The following is an 11,954-nucleotide window of genomic DNA, read 5'->3' on the forward strand; positions in this document are numbered from 1 at the left end:
GCACTGATATGGATGATATAAGGGTAAAAATTTGGGTTATATAGTGGAAGAGAAAGAAATTAATTTTTTAATAGATAGTTGTATAGGATTTGGTTGTGAATTGGAGTAATCATATATCTAAATTTTGATACATTTCTCATCATATGTTTATATTGATAGAGATAGGGGCATTCAAAATATCCGAAACTATAAAGCCAACTTAAAATTTTGGTTTTTCGGTTGACTTACAACATACTTGATTTGCCACAAACAGTTGACCAAAAAACCAAAATTTTTTGGCATTTAATTTTTCAGGATGATGTTTTAATATAAAGTTTAGACTTTAGAGTTAAAATGTGTTTGACACGGCTAGCTTATTTTTTAAGTTTTTTTTATATAGTCGTATTTGTCAAGCCAAAAAATAGTTTAGGAGCTTTACTAAAATTTTCCAAATATACTTAATAATTAATTATAGAAACATAAACACATTTTCTTAAATACCCTTTTATGTAATTTTATATTTTTCAGCTAGTTTTACCAAATGTTATTTTTATCAACTAACTTTTCAACTATCAGCTAGTTTTTTATTTAACAACCAACTTTTCAATTATCATCTAGTTTTTCAGCTAACAACTAACTTGTAGTATGCCAAACATAACCTTAATATAACACTTATATTTAGAAATTGTTAATTTTGAATAACAATTGCCATTTGCCATTGTTTGGTGTTATTCTTGTATGTGTAATTGATAAACGGTTACATTCTTTTGTTCTTTATTTTCTTCGCATCTTTAAAACTGTCATGAGACAGTGTTTTTTGCGTTTTATCGAAGTTTTTATTCCTAACATAACACCCCTGGATGAAGATATAACTGAATGTGAGAGAAAAAATATTTAAAAGAGTTTGAGTCAACTGTAAACCCAACGTGTTAAAAATAGAAAATGAGCTATAAATGATGAGTCATGTTGGGTGAGGTATCAATTTTTTCTACAAATCGATAGCAAAAGAGTTAGCATAGGATCTCAATAATAATCATATCCTTACTTGAATTTTATTGTATTGTAGAATATTATATATATACACAATATATCAAATCTTTGAAATGGATTAATATTACAACAATGCCCTTCGTATAGTCCTTGCAGCAACACGAGAAACCAACTTACCAACCAGATCAAATGGAAGATGAATCAACTGTTGTTGCAAGTCCGTAGGAAGCTGTCAAATATTTTCTTTTTTACATTACTCAACTTCATCAAAAAAATAAAAAAAAATTGAATATATCAAATGTTTTCTTTTTTACATTCTTACCTCAGGAATTACATTAAGCAGTGGAAGTATGTCTTGAATAGATGCAACCTCGTTCAGGGCTAAATACACCTCCTCTGATTTTACTCTTTTGTTAGTATAGGGACTGAAATCGCCAACTCCCTATAATACATGGTAAAGAAATGTAAATATGTTGCTGTTAAGTGTATACAGTATACACACACAAAAGGTGTTAGCATCTTACATCTTCAATCTTTTGAGATCCTGATAATAAGTGAAGAAGGCGAAGCAAGTTTCTCAAGTTTATCATATCTTCATCACTTATTGTAGATTGAGGGGAAGGGGCAAATGGTAAATTTGCACTTGCTGCATATGTTAAAGATTCAAAAGTCGCCAACCCAAGTGCATCCAAACCCTGTTATTATTTATAAAAAATTTCATCTTTTTAATTTATAAATTGAAACAAATATACATAAAAATAACCAAAACTACATGATTGATGATACTACTGTATATATATATTACCTTGGCAAATTCTTGAAGAAGTATTTCCCTTACAAATGCACCCTGAACAAATAAATTTTAATAAAAAGATATGGAAATAATATCTTAATATATTTCCTTAACCTTTTCAGTTAATGTGAATGATAATATCTGCTTGATGACCACATTTGAATTGTTGTCTTCTACTTTGACCAAAGCTCTCTCTGTTCTAGCTCGAAGGGACTAAAAATGAAAATATTACAATTTTAGATTTTTCAAATTAATTGCTATTTCTTGTATTTAATCTTATATAAAGAATTAGGAGAAACTCAAAAAATTGCATATTATACTTCGGATAGAAGAGACTCCAAACGATCAATCCTGAACACCCCTTCCTGATAATAATAATAATATCATTAAAATGAAATGAAAATTAAAAACATGCAATAGAAAATGGAAATTGTAATAATATATTTTTAATTTACCTCATAAAGAAGAGCTTGTAAAGAAGACCTAAGTTGTGGTGAAGTATCAGTTAGGACTTTTCTTGCAATCCAAGGGTAGGTCCCACCAAGAACTTTATAATTCGGGTCATTGTTGATTGCAATGCCTTCTAGAACTGCCAGGCTGACACATTAAACAAAAGGGCTTTTCAGGAAAATTACAAAAAAAAAAAAAAAAAACATCATGTGTAATGATGAGAGTAATACTGTGTACCTTCTAATAACAAGAGAAAAGTATGAAGGGATCTGAAATTTGAACTTATACCTGAAAACATTAAAAACAAAGAAATTGTTCGAATAATGTTTTCAAAATCTTATTTTAACAAAAAAAAAAAAGGGTTTATGATTTATGTATTTCATCTTACATGGTGGTTCCAAGGTTTCCTGAAAGATCCCCAAAGCTAATATTTTGGACTCCTTTGGAAACAGCATTCTGAAAAACCCCTACCCAGAAAAATACAAAATTTAGTAACACAAAATATAAAAAAAAATTTATTTAACTAAACGTTTACAATTATGTAGAGAGGTGAAATAACTAAACCTGTTAAAGCCTTTGTGACTTGATCCTTGTCAGCAGTTGCAGGAAGCAACCTGAAAAGTGAAATAAATCATCAAAATACAACTCATAGTCATACATAAACTTTTTAGCCTTTATTTAATGCTAAAAAGAAAATGTTGATAGTATAATTAGTATTATTACCCAAGGGTAACAAAGTCTTTTGCCAATGCATCATAATCCTTATTTACTAGATGAAGGCAAGCTTGAATGAACCCATCACGAAGCTCTTGCTTGAATTCACCCATCATTCCAAAATCTAAGTTACAACAAATCAAGGAGTCACATATATTATTATATATTATATATAAACATAAAACAATTATGGGGGTAAATAGGTAATTTTGAAGTACCTAAATATGCTAGTTTCCCATCATATGTACGAAGTAGGTTTCCAGGGTGTGGATCAGCATGATAGAATCCATATTCTAGAAGTTGATTAAACGAGCAATACACTCCTATCTACACCAATGAGAAAAAAAATAAATAAATTACAATTTAGATATATATGATTAATTAGTTCGATAAAAATTAACAGAATTTCGTATAAGAACTTCACCTCCACTAGATAAAGATCCTTCACTTCAGATAGCTTTTGACCCTATATACGTCATTCTCAAATTAAATAAATATAACTATATAATAAAGAAAGAAAATATAAAATGAAATGTAGAAAAAAAAAAGAATTACCTCTACCCATTGCATAGTGAGAACCTTACGAGTTGTATTATCTACATACATAGCTGGAACCAAAACATCCTTTAGATTTCCATATAGCTCTCTGGTTGAATAAATACAAATATATTAGTTTTCATGATGTCATCATAAGTGTTAAAAGTGGATTTTATGGATTACATGTAACAAAAAGGTCAAGAGTATTTCTCACCTGAACTTAATTCCATTTTTTGCTTCATTAACGTAATCCATCTCCTGCATTGAATGTGATTACCTGTATTCAATATTAGAGCACTAAGAATTTATATAGAAAGACTTTATTTTTTAAGAACAAAATACGGGAGTTTAGTGTTTCTATACCCGAAAGAGGCTTGATGCCCATTCATCAACAACAGCCTGTGGATCAAGAATCATAGTGAGAATCCAAATGAATTTCAAAAAGAGAAAAAAAGAAAAAAGAAAACTTACCTGAAGATCAGTATTGAATTTCCCTACTCTTCGAATCAAACCTGCAAGATAACGTAGGATCAATATGTCTAATGAAATGGCAGCTTGAACACCAGGCCTTTGAACTTTGACTGCAACTATCTCACCACTTGACCGGAGTTTAGCTTGGTAGACCTGAATGAAAAGAGCAAAACAAGGAACTTTTTTAGGGTTTTGAAATTTGATTATAAGAAAAAGAATTAGGGCAAATGCAATTATGAGAATTAATGGAGAAATGACCTGGCCAAGGGATGCTGCAGCCACAGGTTGTGGTGAGATCTCGGAGAAGATTTGATCCAGTGGTGACCCAAGTTCTTTTTCAATCGTGTTAAATGCAACTTCAGTTGAAAATGGTGAAATTCGGTCTTGTAATAATGAAAGCTCGTTGAGATATGATGGTGGTATTAGATCCTATAAGGAATTTACAACTCAAAACATGAATTCGAGATTAAAAAAAAAGGTATAAAATAAAAAATTTAGTAAACTTACAGGTCGTGATGAGATAGCCTGAGCAATTTTTATGTATGCCTGAGAGAGAATTTGCGAAAGAGAAAGAGAATGAGAGTAGATTAGTTGATACTTATTTTACATGTTTGAGGACATTAATCTGAATTGTATGTTTCTTTATGGATTATTCAAATTGTTTTTTCAAAAGAAGTTGAAGTTGAGTGCATAATTCAAATCGTACCGGTCCAAGCTTCACCAGTATTTGGCGCAACTGCGAAGCTCTAACCTGAATTCAAACAAAACAGATCGGAATTGAGAAATTTGATCGAATTACAACTCATATGTTTGATGAAATTCATCGATTCTGTTATCTAGTTGTGTAAAGTTTATAGTTTTATATGAATATAAAGGCACTCTGACCTCAAACATCAGGTCAGAACGCTCCAAAATGCTATCAAGGTATCTGAATGCGAGCCATTTGCCGAGTGTGTTGCCGATTTGAAGAAGTCTCCGGAGAACTATCAGAGGTTTTTTCCGATAAATTGAAGCGATTTTGGAGATGTTGTAATCCGTCAAGGATTCAGCCTCCGACGAGCTGAGTTCAAATAGATAGCCAGATGACTCCGTGAAGGCATCCACGTCACGGACAACCACGGAAGCAGCTGTTCGTGGAAGAAGAAGATTTGTTTTCCGATTAAAATATACTGTTGTTTGCCGTACGCGGTGGCGCGTGGTAGAAAAAAGCGGCGGTGGAAGTGGCGCCGGTGTTAATATCATGGTTCTCTGGCTCGTGTTTCTGTGAACGTTAGCCTCTCTTTTTATCTAATTTATCCTATTTTTAATTTATAATTTCTTTTGCTCATAGAAGCCCTTGTACTTCTCCAAAAGTTCCAATTTGTACCCACAATGTTTTGAGTTTTGAGATTGAGCACAAAAGTGATTGCTGATTCAATTGCTTATCCGTTTATAGATCAAACCCACTCCTATGCTATCACCAACACACATACAAGCGCCACTCTGCAACAAACATTCCGGCAAGATGATGGTAAAATTGGGAGGAACTGCAAGAATCCTAACCCTTTCCTTATCTTCAACCTCCACCACCCGTCTCTCTTTCTCTATCCTCTCTTTCCCTAAAATCAACCGTCCTCGTAGGGTTTATCAAGGGTTTAGGGGGCTCTCCACCACCGCCGCCGCCGCCACCACCACCCCCTTCACTGACGAACCTTCATTAGAATCATCCAAACACTCTATCCTCCTCGAACGCCTCAGAATCAGACACCTCAAAGATTCAGTAGGTAACACTTACAAAACCAATAACAAAAAGCCACAATCGATACCTTTTCAGGAGAGCGAGATCGATGACGGATCTTCTAAGCATTTTAAGAACAAGAAGGAAGAAGAAACTTCGTTTTCGGAATTGGGGTTGAGCGAAGAGGTTTTAGCTGCGTTAACGGAAATGGGTATTACAGCACCAACTGAGATTCAAAGTTTGGGGATTCCCGCTGTGCTTGATGAAAAAAGCGTGGTTTTAGGGTCTCATACTGGCTCAGGGAAGACACTTGCTTACTTGTTGCCTCTTGTTCAGGTTTTGATTCTATCTCTTTGCTTTAATTTGAATCAGTAAACGTTCAATGATACAAAATTCATACACTTACACTTGTTCTTTTCTTTCTTTTATTCGTTTCTGAAGTTGTTAAGACAAGATGAGGCATTGAATGGCATGGTGATGAAGCCCAGGCGTCCACGTGCCATTGTCCTCTGTCCAACAAGGGAGTTATGTGAACAGGTTAACAATGATACTTTCTCCATTTCATCTGTATTAAGTTTTTCATATTCTTTTGAACTCAGATGAAGGTTGAATGTTAAATGTTGCAGGTATTTGGTGTTGCAAAGTCAATTAGTCATCATGCTCGATTCAGGGCAACAATGGTTAGTGGTGGTGGTCGTTTAAGACCCCAAGAAGATGCACTGAATGCACCAATCGACATGGTGGTGGGGACACCTGGCAGGGTTCTTCAACATATTGAAGATGGAAACTTAGTCTATGGTGATATCAGATATCTGGTAAGAAGCCCATGTTTTTCAAATGCATATAAAAATGGTTTAAATGCAAACATATAAATTTTTTTTCAATGTTGTATATGTTATTTTTTCAGGTGTTGGATGAAGCAGACACCATGTTTGACCGAGGTTTTGGTCCAGATATCCGGAAGTTTCTAGGCCCATTGAAAAACCGTGCATTAAAAGCAGATGGTTTAGGGTTTCAAACTATTTTGGTGACTGCAACAATGACAAATGTATGCTAATAAGTGATATTAAGTTGTTCTTTATGCATTAAGTCAAAAAAAAAAAAAACACTCATATATAGCTTACTAAATTATATCATGAATTTTGTAGGGTGTACAAAAGTTAGTTGATGAGGAGTTTGAAGGAATCGAGCATCTTCGCACTTCATCTCTTCATAAAAAGATTGCTTTAGCTCGACATGATTTTATAAAGCTTTCAGGTGCAGAGAATAAATTGGAAGCATTGCTACAGGTTGTTACATTTTTTTTTTCTACAATTTGTATCCTTTTAATTTTATTGGGAAATTTGAATTGTTTCTGAAATAATAATAATAATATGTTTATGTAGGTTCTTGAGCCAAGTTTAGCAAAAGGAAATAGAGTGATGGTGTTTTGTAACACATTGAATTCAAGCCGAGCAGTTGACCATTTCCTTGGTGAAAACCAACTCGCTACTGTTAACTATCATGGTGAGGTTCCCGCTGTCGAAAGGTGAGATTTGATTATTTTAGTGAAATGTCGAAAATACCCTTCCATCATTGAATTCCATCTCTAAGAATGTAATTAATTTACTTATGAACCAGGGTTGAAAACCTCAAAAAGTTCAAAAGTAATGATGGAGATTGCCCCACACTCGTTTGTACAGATTTAGCAGCTCGGGGTTTGGATTTGGATGTTGATCATGTTATCATGTTTGATTTCCCCAAAAACTCTGTAAGTATTTTCAGCTGTAGGGGTAAATTTGTCATATTCACATCATAATTTTTTTTTTAATTTGTATTTTAGATTGACTACCTTCATAGGACTGGAAGAACCGCTCGCATGGGTGCCAAAGGTAAATCTCATCATTTTTTTTTCTTGGTAAATTACCTATCTGCCCTTGTTGTAATTTTTGATGACATGTCACGTTTTTTTTTTAAAGGAAAAGTGACAAGCCTAATTACAAAAAAGGACATGACTCTAGCAGATCGTGTGGAAGAGGCCATGAGGAAAAACGAGAGCTTAGAATCTCTCACTGTAGACAACGTCCGAAGAGACAACAGCAGCAGACCAAAACTACAACACAACAAATCAAAAGCCTCAAAATCAATCAAAATCTCCGATCAAAAAACAAACAAAAACTTCAGAAGCTCAGTGGGACCCACATCCAGTAAAGTCACCCCCTTTTCCAAATCCAAACCACCTGTTAAAAGAGGCCCCAAATCCTCTGCTACTAAAGTAGCCTCCTTCTCCAAATCCAAGAAACCCATGGGTCATGCCTCTGGTTCTACCGGACCCACAAAGTTTTCAAAACCTAAAAAACCGATTGTGAAAATTGGCGGGAAAACAAAAAGTAGTAGTAATAGCCAAAAAGGCGGTGGTGTTGGGAAATCGACGTCGAAGCTGAATGTTGTTGGGTTTAGGGGAAGAAGCTCTTCATCGGGTTCAGTTAGGGCTAGTTAGTTAGTTGATCGATTCACTAATAATACGGGTATGCTACAATATTTTTAGTTTTTATAAGTTTTTTTATATTCAATTACAGAATGATAACAACCAAAACGACATTTGTAAACTAACTATTTAAGAGGACATGAAGATAAAAATATACAAAATGAGGGGATTCTTGATTGAATTAATAATTGTTTGTTTATTTCCAGGTAAGAGCAAGGAGTCTTGGTTTTGGAGGAACGACGTTTCCTTCAGAGTCGTAAATTATGACCCCTGAGAAATCTGGTAGTTGACACTTTCCGCCCATGAGTATATTCTTTTGCCAAACGGATTCTTCTTCTTCTTCTTCTTCTTCTTCATCTTCTTGAAAGACATGGTTCATGCTTTCATTGTTGAGTTGTATAACGGGTTCTTCAAAATCATAACTGTAGCAAGCTTTCAAACGATGAACCCATTTTTTAGAATGACTAGCACACATGAACAAGGTCAATACACAAAAGAAGAAGACAGAACCAATGGCTAGGCTCACTTGTGGTGCACCGGTTAGAACATGGTTAGGAAGTGGTCGAGCCATTGGTTTGTTTTTTTTAGGGTTTATGGTTGATGTTGGGTGTTAAAGATTGTGCATGGAGATGTGGGGTTTTATAGTGTGATTTTGTGTTTTTTGTTTTAGGGTTATGAGGATTTGTTAAGGTTTTATGAGATGGGTATAGGTGGAAGACTATGAAGAGTGTAATGGTTAAGTTTTATGAATTAGGTGGCCTGTTTTGGAATAGGAATTTGCTGTGGAGTAGGTGTTGACTTGTATGAGAACTTAAAGATCGTTATGGTGAATTCTAAAAACATATATAGATAAATTAACGTCATCTTTGGGTGTCTCAACTGATCCTTTAATTATTTGTTACTATTTGGTTATTTAAATTTTTTAAAAAAATGAAAAAAGTACAAAAGAGAACCTTAAGTTGATTAATCCGAAAATATGCCGTTTCAAAATTGGTGGTCATTTTGCAAATCGATTGAGAGTTGGTCATTTCAGAATAAAATTTCATTATTGATGGTAGCTGTTGTGAATGTCCTATAGTCACAATTTTTATCTAGTATTCGGGTGTTTGGATTTGATTTTGAAAACGAAAAATACTTTTTATTAAAAGTGTTTATTAGTTTATGGCAGGACAACAAATTTTTTTTTTAATATGGATTAACTTAGATGGTTGCAAGACGCAATAAGTTGTACACTTTTTGGAGTGTTTTGCAAAAACTCCTTATATGTAAAATGACCCAAATTTACAAAAACTCACGGACAATGGCGGATGTAGAAAAAAAAAAAAGTATAAAACTATGAAAATTTAGAGTATTTTTGGGTTTCGGCAAAAAAAAAATAAAAAAATTGTCAATATGGGCTATTTTCTGCAAAAAAAAAATGGATGGGTTTTTTTTAAAAGTAAAAATATGATATTTTTTAGAGGTCTTTTTAGTAATAAATGGGTGAGACTCGCTTCCAAACAGGGTCCATGCATCGCCATGGAGTCAAATGGAGGGCTATAGGCGAATAAAAAACATGATAAGGTTAGTTATTTTATAGGGCAAATTGCAATAAAGGCATTAAATTTTTCAAAAATTTCGATTTTGATACTGATTTTTTCCCGTATTTATAATTTTGTTGCAATATCAATTTGCTCATATTAAGTTTACTGAAAATTTTGATTTGACACCGTGTTTTTTTTTTCTTTTCAAAAAATATCGTTACATTTACAATTTGGTTGCAATGTCAACCAATTGAATGATTATCATTGGGTATATGATCTATTTCACCATGGTGTATCAGCTCCTCGGTCCACTAAAACAATAAATATAATTACTAAATTGGATTCGCTTAACTACAGAAACCGATGAATATTTCACTCCAAGGTTGTCTTAAATAAAATCAAGAGACCTTTCTAGAAGCTATCATCTATTGTTTTAAATCACGTATGTGTTTTGTAAGAAAAAACAATATAAAGTTCGATCATATGTGATATATTGATAATGGACACAGACTCATAGATTCAACTGGATTGAATTCCAAATTTTAATTTAATCCTAATTTAATTGCACGAGTAGTGAGTATAATACCTTCAACCATAACATGGGAGATTTTATGTAACATCCTTATTTTTACCATAAAATATTCATTTTTATTTATTCAAATATATCAGAGTATAATCACATTATGCGGAAAACATGATGCGAATGCGCATGTGTACAGTCAAGCCTTGCCATTCTCACGATCTGAAGAACTTCTTGAAAACATTTATAATCAACTGGGTAAGTACGAAACTTAGTGTGTTCCCTAAAATATCATATACTACAATACATATACAACGCATACACATAATGGCTTACAACCTTTCGCCGATCCACCAATAAAACACATAATAGCCTTCAGTAAAAAGTTGGTCTGCCCCTTGGCCTTCAACATAAAGTTGGTCCGCCCCTTGGCGTTCAGCTTGAAGTTGGTCCGCCCGAGTATATTGGCCTTCAGCACGAGGTTGGTCTGCCCTCAACTCCTACATAATATATTAACACATGTATAGCAGACAAATAGTCCAACATAACATGCAACTAACTAAACTAGTGTAATTGACTAATTGCATACTATAGGGCAACTACATCCTAACATACAGATGATACATACTGAAATATACAATATAGTGAGAAAACTTTCCTGGAGAATTACTCAGACGACTATCAGTTATCCTTCGGATGATCCAACTGACGGGTAACACGTCTACCAAGTATTAACCTATAATACTATAACTTATTAATATCTATAGCAATCTGGTAGAAGTTAGATTCTTCACTAATTCCAAATATACTTTCATGGCTATTAAATAAGAATCAGTCATGTAGGAAAGTTGGGAGGCAGGACCATTTCGACATATAGATTTTCTAAAATCCAACTACCAAGCCAACATGCCCATTCTAGACAGGTAAGTAGACCAACCAGTATTCTAATATGGTATTACTGATAAATCTTGTTTATAGGTTCATAATAATGATAATGAATTAAAAAAAAAGTTACACTTAAAGCATAACAAGTGTAGCATAACTTATAGAGTTTCCTGAAAAAAAAGTTCGAAAAGTTTGCTGGCAGAAATCCGATCCGAGAGCTTCAATTTATCCGGCTCTCTGATGTCGTAAGGCCTCACTAAAGTAGTCGAGAACTAGGGAGTATCGGGGATAGGGGTGTGGAAAGGTTTCCATAGGATCTGGGATTGAATGGGTGAGGAAATGAGCTGAAAAACGCTAGTATTTATAGGGATGGAAGAGGCACGCACCATACACATTGTCTTAGGCGCACCACGCCTATGGTCGACAGTGTTGTGTTGGCCCCTTTCAAACACTACCATGTGTCATCACCTTAATTGTCCATGTCACTCGGTCGATTAACGCTCCCGTCTTACCATATGTCGACTCTCAGATGGGTCACGTGTCACGCTCTCAACTATGTCACGTCACTCGGTTTCTCGGAGGAGGGAGCTGTTGACAATGTCGTGTGGTGCTTCCTGGTGGTGCCACATTAGCATATCAGGTATTTTCCTGAAATCTTCGAACGACCATAACTTCCGCATACGAGCTTCGTTTTCAACGTTCTTTATATCTATGGAATCCTCTCGATGAGCTCTAAAACTTTCCTTAAGGCCTCAATAACTAATTCTCACTCTATTTTAAATTCATATTTTTATAGAGATTATGTTATTAAAAACTGTGCGAAATTCATAATTCCTTCATACGAACTCTGTTCTTGACTGTCTCTATATCGACGTATTCGTATTCACGATATCTTCAACTCTCGTTTA

General features: G+C 34.2%; 3 protein-coding genes across 3 annotated transcripts; 1 reads left to right on the forward strand and 2 right to left on the reverse strand.

The window, feature by feature from the left end:
- Window positions 1-997: 997 nt before the first annotated feature.
- Window positions 998-5,212, reverse strand: LOC145057366 (Protein kinase superfamily protein). Its single transcript, XM_079005185.1, has 21 exons — window positions 4,820-5,212; window positions 4,641-4,685; window positions 4,442-4,480; window positions 4,193-4,363; window positions 3,935-4,087; window positions 3,827-3,862; window positions 3,678-3,721; window positions 3,482-3,572; window positions 3,351-3,392; window positions 3,145-3,253; window positions 2,936-3,050; window positions 2,777-2,826; window positions 2,601-2,679; window positions 2,450-2,500; window positions 2,218-2,359; window positions 2,083-2,127; window positions 1,877-1,975; window positions 1,775-1,816; window positions 1,494-1,664; window positions 1,292-1,411; window positions 998-1,198 (listed from the first exon to the last, which is right to left on the reverse strand). Exons 1-21 carry the CDS (start codon window positions 5,174-5,176, stop codon window positions 1,094-1,096), a joined length of 2,106 nt encoding a protein of 701 aa, XP_078861311.1. The 5' UTR covers window positions 5,177-5,212; the 3' UTR covers window positions 998-1,093.
- Window positions 5,213-5,370: 158 nt separating this feature from the next.
- Window positions 5,371-8,981, forward strand: RH39. Its single transcript, XM_079005186.1, has 10 exons — window positions 5,371-5,987; window positions 6,093-6,188; window positions 6,278-6,466; window positions 6,559-6,699; window positions 6,800-6,940; window positions 7,037-7,179; window positions 7,272-7,401; window positions 7,474-7,522; window positions 7,610-8,158; window positions 8,325-8,981. The coding sequence occupies exons 1-9, from the start codon at window positions 5,385-5,387 to the stop codon at window positions 8,128-8,130; spliced, it is 2,013 nt and encodes a 670-aa protein (XP_078861312.1). The 5' UTR covers window positions 5,371-5,384; the 3' UTR covers window positions 8,131-8,158; window positions 8,325-8,981.
- Window positions 8,315-8,689, reverse strand: LOC145060415 (nucleolar protein). Its single transcript, XM_079008088.1, has one exon. The coding sequence runs from the start codon at window positions 8,687-8,689 to the stop codon at window positions 8,315-8,317; it is 375 nt and encodes a 124-aa protein (XP_078864214.1).
- Window positions 8,982-11,954: the final 2,973 nt, after the last annotated feature.

The sequence above is a fragment of the Lactuca serriola genome, chromosome 6, assembly GCF_051521515.1.
Source record: "Lactuca serriola cultivar US96UC23 chromosome 6, Lser_US96UC23_V15, whole genome shotgun sequence".
In the NCBI taxonomy this organism is placed as follows: domain Eukaryota; kingdom Viridiplantae; phylum Streptophyta; class Magnoliopsida; order Asterales; family Asteraceae; genus Lactuca; species Lactuca serriola.